Source organism: Ornithodoros turicata, chromosome 5, assembly GCF_037126465.1.
Source record: "Ornithodoros turicata isolate Travis chromosome 5, ASM3712646v1, whole genome shotgun sequence".
NCBI classification, from domain to species: Eukaryota; Metazoa; Arthropoda; class Arachnida; order Ixodida; family Argasidae; genus Ornithodoros; species Ornithodoros turicata.
Window position 1 is genome coordinate 37,570,370 of NC_088205.1, and position 26,511 is coordinate 37,596,880.

At 44.7% G+C, this 26,511-nt stretch overlaps 2 protein-coding genes across 3 annotated transcripts in view; one reads left to right on the forward strand and one right to left on the reverse strand.

The window, feature by feature from the left end:
* Positions 1-5,845: 5,845 nt before the first annotated feature.
* Positions 5,846-9,498, reverse strand: LOC135394371 (large ribosomal subunit protein uL30-like). The gene is made up of 3 exons (XM_064625090.1): positions 9,401-9,498; positions 8,872-9,159; positions 5,846-6,331 (listed from the first exon to the last, which is right to left on the reverse strand). The coding sequence occupies exons 1-3, from the start codon at positions 9,409-9,411 to the stop codon at positions 5,875-5,877; spliced, it is 756 nt and encodes a 251-aa protein (XP_064481160.1). The 5' UTR covers positions 9,412-9,498; the 3' UTR covers positions 5,846-5,874.
* A 366-nt stretch (positions 9,499-9,864) lies between these two features.
* LOC135394372 (oxidation resistance protein 1-like) overlaps positions 9,865-26,511 on the forward strand; it is a 58,517-nt gene continuing 41,870 nt past the window's right edge. For both annotated transcript variants that reach the window (XM_064625091.1, XM_064625092.1), the window contains exons 1-4: positions 9,865-10,171; positions 19,919-20,102; positions 20,566-20,673; positions 20,732-21,036. In XM_064625091.1, the coding sequence (XP_064481161.1) occupies positions 10,107-10,171; positions 19,919-20,102; positions 20,566-20,673; positions 20,732-21,036 (662 nt within the window). In that variant the 5' untranslated portion in view covers positions 9,865-10,106. The remainder of the gene's footprint in view (positions 10,172-19,918; positions 20,103-20,565; positions 20,674-20,731; positions 21,037-26,511) is intronic.

A 26,511-nucleotide genomic window follows, 5' to 3' on the forward strand; every position in this document is an offset into this window, starting at 1 on the left:
CTGGATTGTTTGATTCACCCTAAACTAGTGAGCCCCAACGTGTATGACAACTTCTCTCGGGGAAATTAATGTTTGATGAGTAAAATCTTCACTTGTTTTCCAACAAAGCTAAAATAAAAGTGTAGACATGTAAATGATAGTCTTGCTTAGGAAGCTAGAGATGGCTAAAGGAGCAATGATGTGACATTTAGCATGACTCAAAACCCTGTTTCATTCGTCAAGCTGTCCATAAGGAAAGGAACACAATGAAGGGACTAACGTACGAAGGAGGGGGAGAACAGCTTGGGGGCAAAAAAAGGGAAAATTGGTTAAAAGTGCTGGTTAACGTTTTGAGCACTTGCTCTTCATCGGAACCGGGGGAAAAATGAAACTGGAAGGCAAGGATGCCAAACATGCAACCATCCACTAGGTGGCTGCACAACACGTGCTGGGGGCGGTATACAGGGTGTCCCAGAAGACGTGTCATTGAATTATAATTAAAAAACTACACCACCTAGAGTCATGCGGTCAACGGTATTCGTTCTTACTGGGTTTTTGCCACCTCCTCACGTGAATGTCGTGTAACGTAAGTTTAATTATGTCAGTTTTTGCGAGCTTAAGTCGGAAATTTGCCTACTAAAGGTCACTTTTTTACCCCACCAATGTGAAGAGCGTGTCTAATTTACTCAAATTAATGATAATTGACAGGGATATTCAGGAGTTGTCCCATCGGAATAAATAGCCGAACATCATGCTCTACGGAGGTCGCACAGAATAGCGCACGATGAATTTTTCAGCGCAATCTGTGTCAGTCCGACGAAAGGAGGTTGGAAACCCAGCCCACCTCGGCATCGCAGAAAGAGATAACGCAGGCATGGCTTATCACGTCCGATTTTCGCTGGGATAATGCTTTCCCTCTCCCAATTTTAGGAACTGTTACCTTTTCTACTATCACTCTGTGGGCTGGCTTCGGAACCTCCTTTCGTCGGACTGCGAGCGATTGCGCTCAGAAAGACATCGCGCGTTATGGTCCGGTGCTCCGAAAAGTATGATATTCGGCGATTTTTTCCGATGGGATAGCTCGTGAATATCACTGTCAATGATCATGAATTTGAGTGAATTCGGCACGCTCTTCATATTGGTGGGGTAAAAAAGTGACCTTCCCTTGGCAAATTTCTGAGTTCAGTTCGCAAATATTTGCATAATTAAACTTGGGGTACATGACATTAACTTTACAAGGTGGCAAAAACCTAATAAGAACAAATGCCGTTGACCGCATGATTCTAGGTGGCGTAGTTTTTTTATTATAATTCAATGACACGTTTTCTGGGACACCCTGTATGTGACACACTTTGATTAAAAACCGAAAACAAGTCTATCGCTTAAACCTCTCGGATGAACGGTGTTGTGATCATGGATGAGGCGGGCCTCTTCCCATTTGTGTGCGAAGCAGAAGAAAAACCGGAGTGAAGTACGACCACGCAGATCATCAATAATAATAATAAAAATGTTGGGAGACCAGGGTAATTTGATGGTTGCTGATTAATTGGGCCAAATGGTGATGCTCACGAAAACGTTCGTGGAACTTACGCTCAGTCTTGCCGATGTAGAGCGTTTTGGGCAGGCCGAGCAGAAAATACAGTATACCAAGTTGGCAGTTTTACATGTGCGATGACCTGCCGTATGTACATAACGGTCATTTGTGCTGAATAGTCGGTTGTTTGGACCAGTGTGGGCACATGTCACACAGTGGAGCTTCAAACATGGAAACGTACCACGTTGAGCAACAGGATGGGGGAGACGGCTATGAACAAGGATGATGCGTAAATTTGGGGGCCATCTATAGGAAATGGTGATGGGAGGCGACAAATGTCCAGTGTGGGAGAGCTGATTAGCACCCTTTCTGATTTGGGAAAGTAAAGGGGGAATAGCAGGGTGGAAGTAGGCCATCAGGGGGATGGTAGTACCTTTATTCGTAGAAGTGGAATGGAGTGCGGCATTACAAAGAATAGCAACGACCAGTGCAAAAGCGTTATCTAACAGTCAGGGAGGGTACCCCCTTGAGAGGAAAAAACCTTTCATTCTAGAAAGTTAAGGGAAGAAGTCCAAATCGACACTACAGATTCGTCGGAGACGTAGGAACTGAGAAAAAGGATTCAGTTCTTAACATGCCGGGGGTGGCAGGAAAAGTAGGCAAGGTAGTTGTGAAAATCAGTGTCCTTGTAGAGAACAGTAGTCTGCAAGCCGGATGGGTGGTAACGATGGTCACATCCAGGAAGTTGATGGTTTCGGGGAGGGTGAAAGGAGGTAATGGAATCCATGAATTGCTGGACAATGTGTGTGTGGCGGCCCGTGGACGACTATGACGACGTGCCTCTGCTGCCACGCGCTACGGCGCTAGCACGGCAGTTCTACCGGCACCGTCCTAGCGTGAGGCCACGCACATCTGCCCGCTGGGACATTCCATCACCGCTGGTCAGGACTCATGTAGGGGAACACCACCTCCTCTACATGTGTGAACTGAGAGTTGGAGAGACCGAAAATATCATCAATGTACCGTTTAAAAAAGAAATGGACCATAGTAAGTTGTGAAGAAGTTATGTTCCACAAACCCCATGAACAGGACCGCGAAAGAGAGGCCCATCTTAGTACCCATGGCGACCCCACATTTCTGTCTATAGAAAGCACAATTGAATTCGAACGCAATGGTTTGAAGAACTAGCTCAGCTAAGCGTGCAATGGTATCAGTGGGGGGATCAAGTACTGGGCGCGTGTCTCAGAGCCGTAGACTATGGACTACAATGCGATGCGAAATAACAGTATCAAGGGAAGTGACGTTAATGTGAGGAGGATGTGTGGGCCGGGGAGAGAGCCTAACTGTCCTCTACAAAGGAGTGGAGTGACGAGTCAAGGGGTAGTAGGTTGTCCATAAGGAGCCACCATGCAAACTACATGTATCTCCGCTGTGTGGTGTACAGCCACTGTGCAATCAAATTTACAGCAGCACTCAGAGAAAGCAGACTTGGTTGGCCACCACGATCGGTTCGTGTGGCGTTGACAAGTCCACGTGCCTTTCTTCTTAGCTCACGTTATGTCTATACCTGCTTGAGCTTCGCCGGTCTATGTCACACGATCGATTCTGCAAGGCCAATAGGTGATGTTCACCCCATCTTTCCCTCATTCCAGACATGCTCTTTCCGAGAGTGGAGGGTTTTTTAAAGGTGTGCGGAACAGAAGCATCTTCCACGCGCTGCAGGTCATCTGTGCTAGTTGTTCTTTCGCAGGAGCTCATTTCATTTGTTGCAGACACGCAGCAGTCGAAAACAAAAGAAAATTATGGGGTCTACCTCAGTGGCCCTTGAGATGTTTGATATGTTGCTTCCTATATATTTTCTTGTTTAAGTGTCAGTTGGACAACTGACCATTTCAACCCTGGATACAGCACAGTACTTAAAGGAGCACTGAGGTTACGTACACCGGTGCAGTTAAAGTGAGGATAAGCAGCACATGAGCTTACGAGAAAGGCACGGTGACTTTTCCATGTCACCATGAGGGTTGTACATGAGAGAACTGATGTTCTGAGGCTGGAACAACATAGAAAGAACAAACCGCTAATCCAGAAGATGTGGGTTCGAGTCCTACAGCTGGCTAACTTTTTCAGTGACTTCCATCTTTCATCATGAGGGTTGTGTCTGCTTTCTCAGACTGATTTTGTAAATTTGATTGCACAGGGATAATACACTGCTCAGTGAAAATATTTTGCATGGTGACCCCTGATGGTGGCTTGATGAATGAGACAGGTGTTAAATGGCACATCATTGCTCTGGACTGGGTCATTACAGAGACAGAACATTGTTTGGCAACTGTCAACATATGTCTTGTGTTACCCGTGATTAAACTCCACACAACCTACTTTGGAAATTTTTGCCCTCTGACAGATTCGATACAGCCAGTGTTGAGCTTCGTTGTTGGCGGTGGCAAAAGTCACAAAGCGGGGAAAGATTGTCAAAGATAGCCCACATTAAAGCAGCCCAAGTAAAAGTAGTACTAGAAGAAGCATGCAGTGTGTACAACAAATGATTAGCACCAAAGTTTTGAATTGATTTTTGCACACAAAATGGAATACAGCTACCAAGTGCAAGTGCAAGATGCTTCACATTTTGGGTTCGGATTCTAAGACTCTCATTATATTCTTTGTATACACCATACACCACGTTTACTGGGCATACTAAAATTTGGTCCCCCAATTGTGCATTTTTCTATTATGTTAAACCTAATTGCGAGGTGAGGGGAATCAAAAGAAGAGTGCACTTCACAATTTGCAAGCCTGGATGTATGCCTGTTACACTACATGTACGAGGGTGGTTCCACAAGTTTCCGGCCCGACCAACTTTTTTGAGACGAAACAAGTGTATCACTTTTCGACATAGTCACCTTTAACTTCGATGCACTTTTGACACTTTTCAACCAGCATTCTTATACCCTTGAAAAAATAGTCCGAAGTTTTGTCCGGAAAATGCTGGAAAACTGCCTCTTGCACCTCACTATCGTTTTGAAATCTCCATCCTCCGAGATCCCTCTTCAAGTTTGAAAACAGGAAGTAGTCACTCGGTGCCAAGTCTGGACTGTAGGGTGGGTGGTGGATTTCTTCGAAGCCGCACTCCTTCAGTGCAGTCTCGGCAACAGAAGCCGTGTGGACAGGGGCATTGTCCTGGAGCAACCGGACACCTCGACTCAACCTGCCACGCCTCTTTTCCTTGATGGCGTCTTGCAGTCGGTGCAGGAGTGAAGCATAATAAGTCGCATTCACTGTGGTGTTCCTCTCTTTGAAGTAGATGAGGAGGATCCCGTGACAATCCCAAAATATTGTTGCCATGATCTTCTGTGTGGATTGTGTGTCCTTGGCTTTTCTTGGGGGTGCTTCTCCTGGTTTGCATCATTCCATCGAATCTTTTTTTGAAAGGGGACCATAGTAGAGCACCATAGTCTCATCCCCTGTGACAATTGACTTCAATATTTTTTGTTTTCTTGATAGAGCTCCAAAAACCCTTTGGCACAGACGACGCGCTGTTGCTTTTGAACTGACGAGAGAAGTCATGGCACCCATCTCGCACCGACCTTTTTCATGTGAAGGCCCTCGCCGATGATGCGAAAAACGGTTGTTTTGGAAAGCCCCAGCCTTTCTGAGATTTCCTTCACCTTCAGACGCGTGTCGCTCAGCACTTCCTCCCTCCTCAACAAGAGACAAATTTTCTTGTGTCACCACTTCCACTGGACGACCATCGCGTGGATCGTCTTCAATGGACTCTCGCCCCAGTCGAAACTGCATAGCCCAGTCTTTTACCGTTGTGTACGACGGAGAGGCTTCCCTGTACACGTTGTCCAGTCGCGCTTTAATTTCTGTAGGCGAAAGTCTCTCTTTTGACAAGAAATTTATCACAGCGCGGTACTCGATTTTTTTTACATGTTAACTGAAGAGTGCACCCTGGCTGTTTGAAATGCCGCTCTCCAACCGACAAAAGCACGGAGGGGGTTGAGGGTGGTGCTCCGGCCCTCCAACAGATGGCGCCACACGTCCTTAATTGCATTTTCTACCTCGGGCCGGAAACTTATGGAACCACCCTCGTACCTTCTATATAGGTTTGTAGATGATCAGCACAGATGATGGCACAGCAATGTGAAGCATAAAAGTCACTCTTTCTGATGATTCTGCACCACATACTTCTGCTGTAAGGACATTCACATTGAACTGTCATAATGAATATTGAGTTATATCTCGGCAGCAAAATCAAGACACTTTAGGGCACAGATCACACCACTGTGGCATCATTTTTGCAATTTCCCTTCCCACAAAGACAGCATAGGAAACATTTCGGGGACAGGTTTTATTCTCTCTCAAATCATCTTACGAAGGAGCTTGTTGATAAGGTCTTCACGGTTGCCAAAGTCTCCTCCTTCATTGTAGTGGTTGGTCTTCTTGCGCCAACCTCCCCTGGGATTGTTCAGCTTGAAATGCCAGAGGAAGTTGTTGGCCTTTTTGAAGTTTGGCCCCACTGTGTACAGCTCGTGGATCAAGTCCTCAATACAGATGATGCCACATTTGCTGAGCTTGCTCTCGATGACAGAGTTGTCAGAGAGGGCCACCCTGCGACCATTGATACGACCAAAGCCTCGCTTGTACACCAGCTCCCGAACGGTCTTGAGGTTGGGGTAGCCCCACGAGATGTAGGGTTCTGCAATGCGCAGCATGTTGACTGTAGCCTTGTTCAACTTCACCAGAGTGGCATTGTTGATCTGGCGCAAGCGGAGCAGCTGGAGCACCTTGCGTGGCTTCGGACTCACTCCATTGATGCTGTAACAATGCAGGCATACTTGATGCTCCATTGGCACATTGCTAGCTATGATTTGATACTGCACACAAAACTAAATGAAGCTACACAGATTTCATGCACACATGCTAAGTGCATCATGACAGTTGATTCTGGTACTGTATTAAAGAAATATTCAAACTTTTCATTTTACATGTGCAACATTTTGCCAACTGTATTTGAATATATATATATATAGAGGGGGGAAAAGCCATTCAAAAAAATACCCCGACGATGCGCAGCTACCCAGGGCCGACGAGCCGCAAACACGGCGAAACACGTGTCCTCTGGTGCTGTCGCATCGTTCAATGAGTATCTATGAATATATATATATATATAAAGGAACTAAATATGTTCCAAACAACAGAGGGCAAATTTTTTCTGGTTCTAAAATGAATCTAAAATCAGTCAACGATCCTTCATCCCTGGCAGGTAAAACAAAACAATGCCTAGGAAGTACAGTGAACAATAATGTGGCTTCGACCAGCCAGCTCAAGGAGAGCTGGTATCGTGAGCAAGCAATATGTCTCTGTCCCACGAAGTAACACCCGTCTGCAATCAGAATTAAACAGTGATGATAAATGTAGGTGTGTAGCGGAAGAATAAAGAAGGAAGCAAGTGAGCTGGTGTTAATTAGGAATAGCAATGACTACCATGACGTACTGAGCGTCCAAACATCTGTTATGCCATGTCAACCTCTCACTACAATTCGTAGGGTCTTAAGACAAAAAAAACAACACGATTTTGGTGTGGACTGACCAACTTTTCATGTAATAGAATAATGTGCAAACCTAACAATTCAGTCTCAATAGAAATTGTTCATTTACAGAGTGTTTTATCTGCCTCAGATGTTGTCAGCAACCACAGAGTTAATGTCCGCGTCTAAAGGCAACACTCTCCGATCCTGTGCATGTGGCTCCTGACTGGCTCCCCTCTTCCATGCGTGGCACAGCAAACACTCCCCTTATCTCCTCCGAGCATCGCTGGCCAAAGCTGTGTTATAGTTAATGCTTAAATATGCTTCAAGCAGAGCAAACCCTACGTACAGCTCAGGCATAAAAGCTAAAGGGTTACACTATGCGGGATTTCTAATATCCGTGTTACTTAGCGGACTGCATACAGTGCATTAACATACAATATATGCACTTATGGTACAGGTGTTGTGCTGAACAAAAAGTACTGTTTAGGACACGGTTGCCTGAAATCTCCAGCCCGTGGTGGAGCTATCCCCTACCGGCGATGTTGCGCGAAGGAATACAATACAGTCTCCGAGGGAAGGCCACGCACCACCACCTGTCGGGAGAGAGAACCATCGGATACTCTGTGTCGCCTGCTGAAGATGGTCGAGCACGGCCTCCCCTCGGGGAGGGTATGGACTTTTTTCACAACGGCCTATGTGCATGACTTTGAGGCGCCGGAGAGGGTTATCTTTGTCTTCACTAGATGGCGCAGTATGGGGACAACAGAAGTGGGGAGATCGCATGAAACGGCGCGAGCTCGTGGGCCCCACTCTGCACTGGTTTTGGTACTTTGTGGTACCCACGTGGATTTATTTTGGCGCGAGACGACCATGGTTCGCTGGAGAGCCTACGTGAAAAAGGTCCATTGGTATAGTTCCTTCGTGCACGACATCACTGATCGGGGGTCGCTCAGCCACAGGCTGGAGATTGTAGACAACCGTGTCCCAAACAGTACAACGCTAGCGTATTCCGTAAACTTCTGCGAGGACTTGTACAAAATATACAATTAGTTCAGGTATGATCAATATCAATCCCGGAATGCGTGGAATGTCTCCAAAAAACAGCACGATGGTGATCCTGGAGACTATCCCCTTCGTAGCGGGTGGACTTTGCAGCAAGTACTGCTCGCGACACAGTTGTCTCCAGACTGTGGCAGAGCGGTCCCCTATCGCACACGAAGGAACTATATCAATACAGTCTCCTAGGGGAGGCGGCTATCTCTCTCTCTCTCTCGCTAGCAGACAGCCCTGGTATCCGACGATTATCTCTCCCGACAGGTGGCGGCTGAGCACAGCCTCCTCTCGGAATCTGTATCGGTATAGTTCGTTCGAGCGCAACACCACCTAGTGGGGACCGTTCTGCCGTTCAACCCCCCCTTCTAGACATTTTTTTGTCTAGTCTCTCGCTTGTGGTGCCCTATATATTAGGATACCTGCCCTGCTACAAAAGGGATGAAGCGAGCCTGAACCTGCCACAGGCTGGCAATGTCAGACAACTGTGTCGCACGCAGTACTACTAGGGTAAATGGACACTTGTCTACTTCCACAATACCACAAAAATGTGACACTTCTGAGACGTGCATGGGCTTGCGTTCGTATTAATTGCTGTGTTTTCTGTCCCAACTGGCTACTTGACATATATGCACGAGGTTCTACAGGAGAAATGTTCGAAACGTGGTATACATCATAGGCCTGCAGTTTGGGCCACATGCTCGTCCCACTTTCTCGGGTCGGTTATGTGAAGTATTGTCAGTCAGCAAATTTAAAGCTAGAAGCGCTCCTTACCCTCTAATACGGATGACAACTGCAAGCTTCGGCTCCGCTGGAACGTAGAAGTTGCCTTTATGACGAGCAGTTCTTTTGAGCCGAATGATGTCCCTCTCCTGTCGACGATACTCCTTCACGTATTGCTCTGCGCGCTTGAATATCTCCAGTCGCTTCGCACGTCGCAGCTTCCTCTGTTTAATTGCATTCTGGTGCTGCTTGGCTTTGATTTCAGCGCGTGTCTTTCTCCGCTTCAGAAGTGTCTCAGGCACTTCAGGAAGTTTCGCTTTCTCGGGTTTGTCGACCACCCTATAAAATAATGATGAACATAATTATAAGGACATGGGCCGCTAACTGTACGCAAGACAGCATTGAGGCAAGATCCCCTCCAAGAGTAGCTGCAGCAATGAATTAATCCAACGCAGACGTAAAATAAAGCCGCCTGGTTGACCAGGGGCATAAGTACTTGCAAATCAGCTCTGCTAATCGTGTAGTGTTTTGAGAAATTAACCAGATTGCAATTGATTTTCTTTCAGAGAACAGTACTTACGTCGGCGCCATGGCGAACGAAATGGAAAAGGAAAATCACTTCGGATCGTATAGACTAGGAGTCGTTGGTCGGCCCAAAGACGTTATTAATCCAAGTCAAGCCGTAGTCAAGTTTTGACAAAGCCGTTAGTAGTCAATCCATGAGCCAATCACGAAGGACAGTTGCTTCGATAGCTCATCAAAAACAAACGGCAGTCAGCGATTGGACTAGCTCAACATAATTGGACTTTTATGCAACGTTACGTAGCATCCCGTTCCACAAGGGTGTGCGCCATATCCGCTGCTTGTTCAAATTAGTAAATTAGTGCCCTGAAGTCTCCAATTATGTCCCTGGTTATGTACTTGCCTACAGATAATATTTATATTAAGACTAAAAATAAATGCAGTATACTCCACAAAAACTTGTATCTTCATGGCAGTTTAAGCTGTAGTATGATGTAGTACTTGCGGCATCCCCCAGGCGTCAGGCATCTCGTGCCGCGAGCGAACATGGCTGCTGTTATGTTTATTCCTGTGGACCACAGGTTGTCGTAAAGTGTGCCGCGTGTGTCACGTTTATTTGATAGTTCATATGTAGAGGATGTCAGACAGGGGACACCTGTCGTACATTTAGTGTGGCTTGCACATCGTCGCTCATAGGATTAATCCGGGCTCAGTCAACATCCGCCCGGAACATGTTCATGGCTGTCTCTGGTTTTCATTAGGCCATGTCTGGTCCTACACGGCAACGATCGTTTCGGGATAGGCTGCATGGTATTGGTCTCTCCTGGCAGTAAGTACAGCGGCTTAGAAACAGTGCTTCCGAACAGCGCTTAGGCTATCGACACTATAGGCGGAATTAGACACACAGTATTCGCGCAGGGCCGATCGATGGCACCGTCCAGTCGACCTTGGGCTATTCTCGCTGCCTTCGCAAACTGCCCTGTGCACAATACAAAATATAAGAACACACTTGTGAGTCGGTGCGGCATACCTAAGCAAATTGAGAGGTCTATTGCGCATTCCTGTATGATTTTCTACGCATTTGCGGCATTATATGTCAAATGGCGAAATCAATAAATAAATGTGGTTATTGCCTCGTGGCGCCTTAGCGTCTTTGTTTACATGGAGGCTTCTGGGTCAGCAATAGCTGTGATCGAACGGGAGCCCTTCCCGTTGTACGAAAGATAACTCGTGAGATATTCCCTTTGCTGAAATAGGGGGCGGGTCACATAGTAAGCAATGTTTCTTGGGGCCGGTGTACCCATCTACTTTGGGAGAAATGGTGATGATATCAGAGATGCCCAAATGAGTGACAGTAATGATGACTGTTGTAATGCCATCAAACGTGGAGTTTTCTGATGCGCACACTGTATGCAGTCTCAACATCATCACATACTATATCTTACCGTTTGTGTATGACACAGATGCATGGGCAGCGATTTATTAGCAGCAAGAATCAAACAATGTCTCTTTGAACAGCCAAACCACATGCTAGCATTGTTCATGAACACTGAATGAATTAATGTGCATTCATATACTGCTCATCTTGACGAAAGGAATGTGTGACAAAAAGAAAACAAACTGAGTGTGGCTGAGAATGCAGAAGACTGTGAAAGTAGTAACTTTCAGGACATAAGTTTCGCATTCGTAATTTTTCCGCATTTAGAGCCCCGAAATTATTGATAACAATGACAACAGAAAAACTTTCAATGAATAGATTCACAATGTCCAACTAACTAACCGAGTGCAATTTATTGTAGCACTAATCCAGAATACAGTGCAATATTTACAGTACTGAACATAAATTAATATATCGATTGATCATCACTATACTCGTTTTCAACTTAAAAAGGAAAAGAAATCGAGTCCGTCATCTACATACACCGTTGGAGATAACGAGACACAATAGCACGCTAGAGTGCAGCGCCGCCATGGGGGCGGGCTCGCGTAGTGTCATGCAACCAGTCTTAACAGCCAATACGGAAGCAGGGTGAGTGTGATGGATTACATTATCTGGCGGATGAGGGATAGTGACATCTTTGTGCGCAGCCATCCTAGTAATATTTTGAGTGCTGAGGGACTTCTTTTTAAGTTGAACACGACAATAATCACCAATTCAAATATCACTTGGTCATTCCACTCTCGTTCTTGGGTCGTTGAAAGGTTTGGTTCCATCCGTGTGCGTGGAAGCACAGACAATTCCTGATATGGTAGCAAAGCCTCAAACTTGCAGCATTCGAACCCACATTAGCTCCATGGTACAACAACACAGAACACGCATCAGGAAATTAAAGGGGCTGCAACAATTTGTCCCTAGTTATGGCATATAAATGTGAAAGACGATTATTTTTGTTGATGCGAGCCTGCACTCCAATCTTTGCAGTAAAGGGGGTAATAAAGAAGTAGCAAATAAACAGTGCATCAAGCTGTGACATCATTGCAGGCATCTCTACCATTAAAGGAATAGTTAGGTCTCCAAGTATCGATTCGTTGATTTCTGTTGAAAACTGTATTTCCAGCTTTATGTTTTATTCCAACGTGCATTTGTTTCCTGCAGCTTAAGTGGTATGATTTATTGTAGGCATCTGAAAGCAACAAGATGCACACAAGTAGGCTTTCCTGCAGACAAGAAAGGCGCGGGAGAAAAATGGGACGTCAGGAGGGCAGTCAGTTTTCAGGGATTGAGCCCCGCACCCTCCTATCCCAGAAGGAACGTCATGCGAGCCGACTGTCCCCTCCCGTAATATGCTACTCCCCCTGCGCTCGGCTGTGCTGCCGATGCCCACAGGAAAATACGTCCATTTCAAACAAAAGGGATTGATGGGAAGTGTCCGCCCCCTCTGCCCCCACCTTCCGACGCTTCTGCGTGTGTTTGAATGTCTCTATCTTATTAAGTATGCGACATAGAAAAATAATCCTTTTTTTTTTAGTCAATACGCTTGCATGTAGTACAATGCATGCATGATGTGATGAGCCACATATCCAAGTTGTCCCCCAAATGTGTCTTCGAGCAAATTTCCAACTTATTAAGACCTCAAAATTAGCCATTTATGCAGTAATTTGTTCTAACAGCGGTGACTTGGATTATAATTACCAAAACACAAACAAATTTAAAACTTGGTATATATAGCCAAGCCTCCATAGAACGAAACTCACAGGGAAAACAAATTTCTTTCATTCTATTGAGCTGACAAAATATGGCAGCCAGTTGCAGCAGGGAATACAAATTATTTCTCTGCACCGCAAATTTTGTTGCATAGCGTTTTGTTATGTCAAGGTTTGACTGTAGTACAAATTACAAAAAAGCTGGTAACAACACCTAGGAATAATGACTATAGGAATGGCTGCTTGTAATTACTGGGAGTATATGAATGAATCAACTACACAGAAATAACAAAAACAAGGAGAGATGAAATATCTATTAACTGCATAGCTTCCGCTTCCGCCCAGAATTCTGGGCGAAAAGCTTGTAACCTACGCAATAAATACATGTTTCATCTCTTCTTGTTTTTGTTATATCGAAGCTCGCCAGTGCCTTTCTTCGTGCATCAGTCTACACAGAAATACAGGATGTTACAGTCGAGCCTGTTCATAACGATATTGACGGGAATGCGAAATCCGATCATTATATCAAAGTATACATGGACTTTCGCGGAATCACCGTTCGGGATCACATCAACTAAGTAGAACGCCACTGAACTGAACATGCACGTTTGTTGAGGACAACTAACTGCTGATGCCACGTGAGGCTTCGCACTTTTTGAGATAGACTACTTCGTCCATTGCTCGTCATCCAGTGCCATAGCCATCATCATTCTCAGTATTGGACCTACATTGTCCATCAGGCAGTGCGATGGCCGCCGTGCGGCAGGCAAAGTTGCGTGTGAGTAGCTAGCTCAAATTTTTGTACAAATATTCGCACGAACTTGTGCTGGTAAAGCTCACAAGGGGGGCGGTGCAGGGTAGTTGGTACAAAGTCTCATGAAAAACAAGCAGCCAGAAGACGAGGATGGAAGACAAGTAGACACCACAACTGCTAACTTACAACTGGTGAAATCTATTCTGAAACAGTACAGGTTAAAAGTATGACAACAAAATATGCGTTATCACCGCACAAAGAATGTAAGAAAGTAGATAAGGAGTGCAACCAGTCAGACCAAGCATTTCAGATCGGTTATCTCACCTTCTGTGAGCCTGCATGACGGAACACTTAGGCAGGAATCACTTTGACTAATCAGAAAGGCCTCCAAAATTATTCTATAACTTTCTGATTGATATGATGCCTTAACTGTTATGTTTTCAAGCAAAGGCTCACATTCACATCCGCGACAATGGACAGGCAGGTGGCCAGACGGGGTGCTAGCCCGCACGTACCACGCGTGCTCCCTCAGCCTTGTGATTAGGCTCAATCACAAAGTTCTAGGATAATTTGGGAGGCCTCTCTGATTAGTCAAAGTGATTTCTGCATAAGTGTTCCATCTGAAATGCTAGGTCTGACTGGTTGCACTCCCTACCTACTTTCTTACATTCTTTTTGCCGTGATAACACATATTTTGTTGTCATACTTTTAACCTGTACTGTTTCAGAATAGATTTCGCCAGTTGTAAGTGAGAAGTTGTGATGTCTACTTGTCTTGCTTTCTCATCCTTTGGCTGCTTGTTTTTTGTGAGATTGTTTAGGAAAGTTGACGAAGTAGAGACAAAACAAAACGTGCATGTTGGTTAAAAGTAAACATACTGAACGCTTGCCCCATGTGTTTCTGTCTGTGTGTTTCTTAGTGTTCGTTCAATATATTTAAGTTGACCAGGTATGACATGTGATGGTCATCATTAGAAGCAGCAGCAAGTTCCTTGAATGACAACCATACGGCCTAGGCTTCTTAAAGTGGGACTACACATTGCATTTTGTGTTTGAGATAAATTTTTGGCACTTACCATATCCTTGCTTGGGTACTCACTAGCCTACTGCTTATTGGATGCCGTCTTTGCGAGAATATATGGATCAAGTGCCAGTGTATCACTGACCACATGAATCGTCTTCAATGACACATAAAGGACATTTGCTGAAAACAGTGGCGGATCCAAGTGGGGGGGCGGTTGGGCGATCGCCCGCTCCCAAAACATCAGTTTGTACATTGGATTTCCCTCTCTCCCCTTGCGCACTATGCGCTCCAACAATAAAACCGCGCCCACCCAAACCAAGGGTTTGGATCTGCCCCTGGCTGAATATCTCATGAAATTCTCAAGTAATATTGTTCATAGTCTGTGATCAATGGAGCAATTAATGAACCCACGTACAGCTAACATTACGCTAGCGGTTGACTTACATGCTCTAAAACCGAGCTGATTTTTGTTGGTGATATAAAATTTTTCAGCAAAGCACGTAGCTATCTTTGATATGAGCCTCTCAAAGATTATATTTACTGTGTTGATCACTGAGATCTGGCAATAATTCCCAAGCACATCCTGGTTGTTGGCCTCAAATATTGGTACTACCTTTGCAGTTTCCAGTGCATCGGTATACACTCCACTATTTGACAAATGATTAAAAATGTGACAAAGTGGAATGTTTATGTCAGGGGAATGTCTATGACACTCTTGATTATAGAAATGTTAATCGTATTCATTTCTACTGACGTATCACATTTTGTGTCACGTCCTATGCTGGCTACTTGATCTGCAGAAATAGGCTTTTACAATTTTCAAAACTTTCATTGTGGATATGGCTGAAATAATGTATGCAATCATTGGTAATAGTGCCTGAGAAAGTGTGTGCAAGCCCCACAGAGACAAAGTACATTTTATGCATTTATTCATTTGTTATTTTGAGGTAGTCAAAGTACCAGCTCCCGTGGCATAGTGGTTAGGATGATCGCTTTCCACGCCGAGACTGGGAGGTGTCACGGGTTCGAATCCTGTCACGGGCTGTGCTGTCTGAGGGTTTCCCTGGGTTTTCCGAAGACTTTCCAGACGAATGTCGGCACAGTTCCCCCTGAAGTCGGCCCAGGACGCATACTAACCCCCCTGTCCCCCACTCCTTCCTGCTGTCCTCTCTCCATCTGTACGCCGCTCATAGCCACAGTTGCTTTGCGGCGCTAACACGGAATTAAAAAAAAATAAAGGTAGTCAAAGTTTAGGAGAAGTTTAACCTTAGAAGACTTAACAACATACTTAGTAACCTTCCATAGCTCCTCTCCATTTGTGTATTAGGTCACATAAATATTTTGTTTCAGCTTCTTGTAATTCCCTGGTTGCTAAATTTGAGCAGTACTTGTACTAACTTAAGAAATATGTGATGTCTTTCTGGTTTCTTTATTTTTTATACCAGCTCTGCTTTGCTTTTAAAATGCGTAGCACATGAGGTGTTAGACAGAGACGTGATGATGCGTCGCATCCTCTCTTGCCCTCAGCCACCATGGAGTCAGATGTGACACTTGTTATGGTGTTCATAAAAGCATGTAATTCAATGCTGACATCACTATTGTGAATGGTTGTCCCATCTACTGGAGGAAATTATTTATAAAATCTGCAATGAGTAATGTGACATTTCAGTGCCTTATCAATGATGCATCGCCATTCTAGAAATAATAACGAATACTGGATAATTATCATAATAATTGATGATATCGTAGTTAAGCGTGCTCACGCGTTACTCAAGGCTTTTGATATTATAGTGAGAATACGATCTGTGATGGTACTGGTGTTGGGGGGTTACTTGTGTTATCAGAGTTCTGGTTGATCATTCTTGCTCTGTAGTCCCTGCTTTGGACATTTAGTACAGTTATATCTCGCTTATCTCGCTTATAGTATATCTAGCTTATAGCTTATAGTTATATCTCGCTTATAGTATGCCAGTAAACTGGCATGCTCTGTGAAAAGGGGCATATTTGGCAAAATATACAGAAGCGCTGAATCCATAAAGTAGGTGTGGGGTCAGACAAGTTTTAAGAGTAGAGTACAATCCTGTGCCCACTAAAAGAGCACACAAAACACAGCATATGCTCAACCCTACAAATGACAAAAAGTATGGTTAATGCAATGCTGGCCCTCTTGGTTAATCCTGAAGGGCTCCAAACATTCCCTGTCGTGCAGCTCATTGTTTCGACTTGCTGTGTAATGAGGACAAGTGGCTGTCTGTTGATGCTGGAAGAAATATGAGCTGTAGAAATAGGAGACTGAGCATATGGCATATCAACGCCTGCAGACAATGTCATCTTCTTTGTTAGGAGAGCTTAATGGGTGTGCTACAGGTACATTAGGAGCCATACCTAGGGGTGATTTCCCAAAACAATTTTAGAGGACATTGACTTTGTAAATGGAGGAAGACCATGATTCCCATTGGCCCTTGAAACCCTTGAACAACTTGGAATTCAAAATATGCTAAGATGGGCCAAAAGCACACTATCAACGTAGAGCCATTATACCAGGTGTTCCTCATAAATCCCCTGGCTGAATAATTCGCACATAGGTTGTGCCATCAAAGAACATTTTCTCTGGTAAAGATTCTTGAGACCAGACCTTGGCAGTTTGGGCTCTCGCTCACTGAAGTTCACTCACCACCCGCCCATTTCTCGGTTCACTCACTCAAGTTCACTCATCGCCCGTCCAGTTCTCTGCCCGCTCACTCATGTGCCCCAGGTGACCGCTCACCGCTCTGTATACTCACTCACTTCTAGCTGTATTGAGCTAATTCATTCTCTTGTGGTCACCTTGTTGAAGAATCGAATAAAGCAATTGTTGCGTTGTCCATGTCTGAGAACGCAGTGAGTTCGCACAGAGTGCATGCGGCCATGGGCCATGCACTGTTGCTTCTCTGACTGACTATATTGTGGTGGAATTTCTGAACAATTCCGAGATGTATTTGCGGCACTATGAGATGCACCTTGATTGGTTTTATTTGCTTTGGCAGATATTGGAGTCATTGAAGGGGCGAAAACTGTAGCAGGGCAGCGTGTCGCCCGCCCCTTGTGTTCGTACCTTCATACAGACCTTGACAGTTTTGACTTCGGCTCAGTCAAGTTCACTCACTGCCTGTACAGTTTTTGACTTGCTCGCTCACTCACTGCCCGCTCAGCTCTCGACTCACTCACCCTCAGTTCATTAGCCGAATTGAGCGTGAGTGAGTGAGCGTGCTCATGAGTGAGTTTTGCCTAGGTCTGCTTGAGACATCAGCCATGATCTGAACAGTGAGCGACTCATTTGCATATGCTCATTAATTAAATAAAAATCCTAACTTTTAAATTTTACTTTGGACGCTTTCGGAACCTCTATTTTACGTATCGGGACAATTCAACGAAGCATATTCCAGGAAGAAACCCGCTTCAAAAGCTAGTGATTTTTTCGAGTAATTAATTGGTTTCGGTTTGCATATTTCTTACATGTGGTAATGTAATAGTCCACTCTTTCGCTCAACTATCAGACACTAGATTACGTGTTCATCTAGTGTCAGTTCACTAGGGGTGCAAGCGCTTGTAATCAACGTGATAAAGGGGCATCACCACACCCACCCAGAGATACAACACGCACGCCCTGCTAGCCAGGTAGACCAGGAGATGGGACAGCAAAAGGTCACTCGTGGCTGTTTCTTATCTTCCAGCACCCCCACGTGTGAACCTAGTTGATGAACGTGTAGTCTAGTGTACTAGTCTAGTGTAAGATAGTTGAGCGAAAGAGCGTGTTATTATGCTACTCCGCGCAAGAAATATGTAAACCGAAACCAATTCATAACTCGAAAACATCACCAAGTGTCGACGTGTGGATTGTTACCAGAAAGAAAGTTCTTTGATAGCGCCACCTGTTCACAAATTATTCAGTTGGGGGATTTATGTGGAACACCCGGTATATGCTTGTGGTTGCCTTCAAATAAACCTGCTGGAGGTAGTGCACATCTCTTCTTTCTGTCAGTCTTTGTCCCCCCTTTCTGCTTTGCTGTTGTATGACCAAAAGCGTACTTCCTCCGTAACAATTAAACTTACTCTGGGTGTGTGTAGCTGGGTTTGGGTGCTCATTATTTGGTATTTGAATGTCATTTTTCTCAGTATTTGCTTTTGAGTTTCACTGAAACACTTGCTGTTTCCTTTGGATTTGGGTTATTCACATTTCCCCAATATGTCTGGAGTGTGATCGTAACATATCATTCATCGATCCTATTAGCTTTTTATTTGTAGACAAAAGACAGAAGTTTACTTGATCTCTGTTGGTGTTAAAGAACATCCCTCGCTGGGGCGGCGAAGTAGGCACGGTGCCCCCCGTCACTATATCTGCGATTGATGCCCCCTGGGATGAATTCCGCTGGGACGTTGCCCCGCTCGCCCTGGCGCTCATGCTGCCACTGGTTGGTGCCATATGCTTTACACACCAGATCCCGTGGCACGGTTAAGATGATCGCTTTCCACGCCGAGACTGGGAGGTGACACAGGTTCGAATCCCGTCACCAGCTGTGTTGTCTGAGGTTTTCCCTGGGTTTTCCGAAGACTTTCCAGACGAATGTCTGCACAGTTCCCCCTGAAGTCGGCCCAGGATGCACACTGACCCCCCTGTCCCCCACTCCTTCCTGCTGTTCTCTCTCCATCTGTCCACGTCTGTACGCCGCTCATAGCCACAGTTGCTTCGCGGCGCTAACACAAAAGAAAAAGAAAAAAAATATGCTTTACAATTTGTTTGAGGAGTAAATTCAGTAGGTAGTTACTTGTTGCTGCATCTAGAACAATCAGGAAGCAAAATGTAAAGAAAGCATGTAGTTCTTACCAGGAATATGTGACAAAGATGTTGCCATGAGGCAACCCATTTACATTGCAATGGTATAACATTTAACTTGCACGTATCAGAGAGCATTGGGCAATCATGAAGAACTTTCACCAATAATCACCAGTCAACATTATCATCTATATGCTGATAGCCCTTGGTCAGTGAGTGGATTGCAGTGCTGCATCCAAAGATACGACTCACGCACACATTGCCCCAGGAACTCAAGTCTTCCATGTAGTTGAGCAGACTTTCCGGTTCTGCCAATTTTCAATTTTGATCACAACGGTGTGTCCTTTGGCCCAAATAAACATTAATTGTTCTTCCAGTCATCAAGTTCACAAGTATAACTATAAGTACATGTATACGTATATGTATAAGTAAAAGTATAAGTACTACATGTTCTCATTAGTACATATTACACGAACCAATATTTTTAAGATGCAGCTTTATCAGCTGAACATTGGTCAAAAGTTTGCGGAACACCGGGGTGTCGCATGTCTCCATTGGAGCGACTCCCTAACAGCAAACAGGAGCAGACACGTATACTGGGAGAGGGGTAGAATAGCCGGTCACCCATTTCTTATTCAATCTCTTCTTGATAGCTAGCAGTGGGAAATTCCAATGAAGAAATACACCAGTGTCATGTTCCGTGAACTTTTGTCCCAAGCTGTACCTATTTGACGTTCTCAGTCATTTCTTTTGTTTTATTCTCCAGCATTATGGAGTGCCCAAAAATGTTATGTATAGTGTTTACAACCTCTCCCCTGAGGATATTTACTGTACCTTTTCAGGGGCAAAAGGGCAGACAGCTGTAAGACACCCCACACGTGTTCCGTGAGCAGTGGATCTAGCTTTGACTGTCACGGGTACGTGAACCCTCTGGAACTGGTGCTGGACGCCAAAGAAGGGGGAAGCTCATCTCGAGGAGAGTCCAAGCCTTGCCGGATTCAACCACCTGACACTGGCGAATATGTGGTAACGTCTGTTACGCTTTCAAGCTGCAACAGAAATGTTTTCTTGCTGAATGCAGAGATAGCTTATTTTAACAACATGAAACAAGGTAATATAGTGATCTATGCTGTATGTGAAAAATGTTAAGTGGGGGAGGGGATATACGGTTATTTTAAGTGGGTTATTTACTTAAGTACCTGTTTATGATCACGTTACGATGATGACCTGTGTAGATTGCAGCACTACATAATGGAGTGGTGCATGAACCCTCAAATACATACAAAACTATTTCTTTTTCTTTTGCACATTTCAGGCACTTTGGACACCACTAATGTATCGTTAAATTGCTCTTCCAACCACCAGGTCACGAAAGAGAGGGATAGGTTTTTCCGGCAACAAAATAAAATCAACAGGCAAAACAACACACACATTGTTGTTGCACACAGAATCAAAATATTGTTGCCAAAACTACTGTTGCGGATTGCAGGTGAAAGCAGAGGACACGCTAGCAGGCATTGCTGCCCGCTTTGAGTGCACTCCAGGGGAGCTAACGGTCCTTAACAAGCTCACCACCAGGCTCATCTTTCCTGGCCAGGTATGGCGTTACCTTCGCCATCGCTACTGCTCTCATGTCCGTTGTACTCTATATACAGGTACTCTATGTGCCCATCCATGGCACACCTTCCGGAGGAGCACCAACTAGGGTACCCACTGTCTCTCCAGGGGCTGAACAGTACCTTAAAGTGAGCAGTCGGCACATAACAGATGGCCAAGGTGTTGTATCTGGGATGCTGCTCGTCACTCCTAACAAGCTCATGTTCATTCCCAACGTGTCTGACCCCCTCGTGGTGGAGCATGGCAGTGAAATCTATGAAGTTTCTGCCCCAATGGATTTGGTGGTTGCAGCTGCCCTGTACAATGACATTGCTCACATGCGCGTGCAGCACCGACAACCAACGTAAGTAAGGTTCTATCCAGGTAGAGTGTGAACTGGTCATAGACTAAATCAACTCTATGGTCTGCTAGCCTGAGTGCAGGCAGGCCATCAGCCCAGTTGCGTTCACATCATGCAGGCTCTAACACTGGGGCTCCCAACAGTTTTAATGACTCTCAAGTGCCGAGTGCATGTGCATGACCATTGCAGCGATGTTCACCTTATTTCTTGCTAAAACCGTTAAAAACCCCAGTGCCGGGGAACGCATAAAAAAGGACAACACAACATTGCACTGGACTATTTCTCATTCTTGCATGCCTCACTCACACACTGTGATAGCTTTTGGTCACTCAGTCAGAGAGGTGTGAACAATCTTTCACCAATATTTCTTTTTTTAACCTCTGCTTTTGCAACAACATTTCCTTGCAACAACATTTCCACCATGTTGGCACTTCATGCTCTACCAATGCAAATAATGTAGTAAAATTGCGTTTGAGACATCCAGAAAATGTACCCAAACATACTGTTACTGAATTATCAAAAATGATGAGTGTTTGCATACCTTCAGTTATTTTATCTACTTTTGAGTGAAATCTTGATGACATCCAAATACCGGTTTACGAGATAACTTGAGAATGCTGTTTTGTGGGGCCTCTTATTGTGTTGAACCATATAAAGGGTGTATGGAAAAATACTGGTTTACGAGGGGCCTTGAGAATGCTTTTTGTGGGGACTGTTATTATGTTGAACTATATAAAGGGTGTTTCAGCAACCAATGTCAAAAAAATTTGATAGAAAATGCACGCTACGGAAAAATATTTGACATTATATATTTGACATTGACAAAATGTTTGACTTGACGTTTATCTATAGGGAATTTTTGCCATGTTCTGCAAGTAATTTTATCAAACTTTAATTGAGATCAGTCTAATTTCCTGAATTGAACTCCGAAATCTGCAGTGTAAGATTTTTATTTTCATAAACAGAAAGTGCATGTTGGATTTACCCTGACTGTACTATAAATTACATTCGTACTATTTTCACAAGCTTTTTACCTATACCATTGTAGTCTACAATGGTATGTAGTATAGTTAGAAAAAACTTGTGAAAACTGTTGTTTCCAGATGTGCAAGTTCTAGACCACCCTCAGTTCCCCGTCAAGAAGCAAGGCAAAGTGGTCGAGGAGGACATAGACCTTCCCCTTTTGATTCCTTGGCAATAATGGCATTTATTTGATGATAAGGGCAGCAAGTCTAGAATGCCACTGTTATCTGAACGACTGAGAGGGCAAGAGGAATCGGCAGGTCACCGTTTTTTTCTGCTGCTTCTTGCATTAAGGAGAACTGAGCAGGTCTGACAACTTGCGAGTCTCGAAACAACAGCTCTTTTTTTTTTTTTCATCTACTACCACTGCAATACAGAGCGTATTTTATAATGGAATGGGGTAAATATGACATGCACTTTGTTTCTAGCAAAAAAAACACAAAAAAACATGACGTTGGTTTGGGAGATTTAAGGGTTCAATACAAGAAATCGAATTTATTTCAACTAAAATTTGATAAAATTACTTGGAGTATGTGGCAGAAGTTCCCTACATATAAATATCGTTGATCGCATTTTTTTTTCCGCAGTGTGCTTTTCTTATTACATTTTTCGACATAGTTACTGGAACACCCTTTGTATCAGTAGCTATATGTCTGAATTTTGCTTGCCAGGCTTGCCAGTATTATACCCTTGTTTGAGGCTAATGCAACCCTCATAGACAATTGCCTCAGGGAGGTTGGATACGGCACAAAAGTATGTTTGCCACTGGGAGAGACTTCGCTGGCCAATTGTCACGTGTGACCCTAACCTTCACTTATGTAGCTGCTAGCTTTGCTTTTATAACCATGATATGACATTTTGGGGGGTGGCATACTGACCCTTCTTTGAGTACACAGCAGGCGTATGAAACAAGGGAGCTTCACTTGGGGAAAACATTGATGGGGCATCAGAGGAAGCTTGTCAGAGCTGAGAACAAAACCTTGCCTGCTACTAATAACCACAGTTTTGTGTTACACAAGGTAACGTAAGTTCTACTACGTGATATGTTCCAAGATCCCAGTGTTGAGATAACCGCTGCTACGGTGCAAGTTTTTTTGTCAGTAAGCTTTTGCTTACTAGTATGCCACTTTGATAAAACGGACAGATTTCTTCATGCTATAAATTTGTATACTGAGGTAACTTTGGCATCCCAGGATGTAGCAGTGTAAGTTGCAGTGGGGGATAGGGGTTGCTTTAGAGTGGATGCCTCAAACTCAAATCGAATCGCAGGCCGCATTGAGCTTATACCAAATCATGGAAGGCCACACAGAAAAGAAATTACTAATTACCATTAAGTAGTATGCTACAATACTATTGAATACAAGTATATACAAAGAACAGGAGTAGTGTAGTTATTGTGTAGCCGGACGGTGTGTGTACAATTAGTTACTCATAAACTCCGCTTGACACACCAACAGCTACAATAAATAAGCTGCCTTTCCAAATGGGGTACTAAGATATGAAAGGTGATACAAGAATATAGTTGTTCACAAACGAATGACAATGTTCAGCAATGAAATTATCGTCTACTGTATTGTCACCTTTGCTTAGAGTTTCAACTTGGAAATCAGAAAGATAATGTTGGGAGCAGGACATTTGTGTTCGAGCATCAGTCTAACCAGGGGTCGAAACTGGAACTGAACCGTAACCGAAAACTGCTAAAAGCCGTTATTTTTTGCTGAACCGAACCCGAACCGAACCATAAACATTTTTTCTCTCCCCTTGGAACAAACCGGAACTGAACCAAAAAAATATGATGCGGTAACCGGTTCGCCAGACGATAAAAACGTCTATACCTTCCCACTCGACTGCCGCGCACCAGTTCTCTGCATCGCTCGGAATCTTGCCGAATTCATAGAGCGGACAAATTGATAAACCAAGAAGTGGTGAGTCCATGCACCTCCTGCAGCCTCGCGTCCAAAAGGTTCACGACATCCCTGTACATTTTTGTGGCTCGAGGTGTAAAAAATATGTGCTACACTTTGATTGTTGCCTCGGCTGCTTGCATTCATTCAGTGTCGCAGTGTGAAGGCGACGTAAATTTTAATAGTTCACAGAGTGACATCCGCAAGCAACGCAGACCTCTAGTGACTACGAGAAAGAGGTTGGCGTGTGGTCCAGACCCAGAGCATGGAGGAAGGAAAGACAGGAGCGGCGCCCCCTTTTCAACAGGGAGTAACGTGTCGGCCCTGGGCATGGGACTCTGGGATAGCCTATCTACCATGGGGCCGCTTTCTTCTTCTGTTCCTTTTCTTTAGAAATTGGCGATAACCTTTTGCAATGGAGTTCAATGGTATGCTAGCTGTACGCTATTTCCCAGTCGAGACTGTGAGGTACTCGGGTTCGAATCCCGGTGCTGGCTGTGCTGTCTGGGGTCTTTCCTGGGTTTTCCTCAGACGCTTTCAAACATATATCGGCACAGTTCCCTTAGAAGTCGGCCCAGGACTCACACTCCCCAGGGCGTCAGTCGTGACGTTGCCCACATATGTGAGGCCGACAATGGCGAGCCCTTTCACCATCACCATCACCATCACCACCACCACCACCACCACCACCACCACCAGCATGGTTCTTTGTATCTATGAAGTGTTGAGGCGAGGGAGTAAGAGGAAGAAAGAAAGAGCAAGCCTATTACTTCTCACATGATGGTACACTGATTTGCACAGCACACGTAAACCGGTTCGAACCGATTAATATCGGTTCAAACTGTTGTTTTGGCTGCGCTGAAGCCGAAGCTGAACCCGAACCTGAACCGATAACCTTGAACCGGAACTTGAGCCGAACCCCCCAAAATAAGTTTCGAGCCCTGAGTCTAACACTGTAAAAGAACTTGTATAACTAGCACCGCAAAGTTCACATGCAACCGCGCTCTCACCGTCCCATCCAATCTTACCGTCCCAACCAGGTCCATCTCGTCCTTCCATATCAGTGCTCTGCACTAACATAAGAAGTATTGTACCAAAGCTTGTTCACACCACATCTTGCGACGTATTATCATTAACTGAAACCTGGTTGTCCTCCACTATCTCCGACGATGAGCTGTCCAGACCACTCCAGGGTTACCGCACGTTCCCCAGAGATAGGGCGTCTCAGCAAGGAGGAGGTGTCATGGTATGTGCTAAAGAGAACCTTTTCCCGTCACTCGTTGGCATATCTTTCTCGTTGGAAGCCATATGGATCACACTAGATAACGTTTTCCCCCCAGTGCTTATCGGTACCTGTTATAGGCCTCCAGATTTGGAACCGAAAAGCTTTCCTGTCGCCTTACAGTCAATGTTGGCAGAAGTCAGGGCTAGGTTTCGATCACACCGCCCTTCCATTGATTGGACCCGCCTTACTTGTAGCAGTCATTACCGCATCAGCGAATCACGAGACTTCATTGAAGTATGCCAAACCTTTAATCTGTCACAAATGGTCGAAGAACCCGCCAGAGTTGCATCAAACACTCAATCCCTTTTGGACCTTGTGCTAACAACACACCCTGATGATACATCTCAGTTATCAGTATTCTATGGCCTTAGCGACCACAAAGCAGTTATAATTTAATATATCTTCTCATTGCCCCCTGTCACGTAAACACAGCACTAAACTAATTGGTGCGTATAGCAGAGCCAACTTTTCCGCTATAAACAGCGGCCTGGCTTCCTTGTACAACACATATTTCCTTAAAGGGACCATGAAATGATTTTCGCGAATTCCGAGTACTCTGCAGGAAACCGTTCTCATGATCCCTCACTATCGTACACACATTGACTTTTAACCGTATTCAGTACAATGGGGGTGCAGTTATCAGACAAAAATAGCGTGGCGTGACCGCTGGATATATGCCTTCGAAGCGGGATTACGCCATCGCCATCCAATTCTCTCAGCCAACTGTGAACGACGAGGAGGACACACCCCGCGGGACCATGTGGATGCATGGTTTTCGGTTTGGACAACAACGACGTCTTATATCTGCCGTCCAAATCACTTGAAATGTGGCAAAAGGCAAATTGTCAGCAATGGAGGAAGAGATTATGCGACACACACAGTGTCTATGGATCATTCGGTACTCATCAGCTCGTAAAATGTCACCGATGGAGGTATGTTCTGACGAAGAAGAAGTTCAAAGAGGAAAACGTGCTCCGGTAACCATGCTGACAGCCAACGGCTATATTACATTTCTCGTAGGATTCTGTGTCAACGGTTAGATACAATCTTGTCTCCAGGTCAAATTAAAACATATTTCATGGCGAAGTATGCGAGCCTGTTTGCAAATTTTGCAGTTCGCTCGCAAAAGCCCGTCCACGAATCGGCAACATGTTCTGTGTATGATGTCACAGCCAGTTTGCCTCGGAGGCGGACCGTAGCAGCTGCCATTCACGCCCGTGCTTAATATAGAATATCTTCGCTATTTGAACCATTTTCAACTTCATA

Excerpts from the sequence above, each read along its gene's own strand:
- LOC135394371 (XM_064625090.1), bottom strand. Across the intron at positions 6,332-8,871 it reads GTTGTCATCCGTATTAGAGG|CATCAATGGAGTGAGTCCGA; the intron begins GTAAGGAGCGCT and ends GCATTGTTACAG.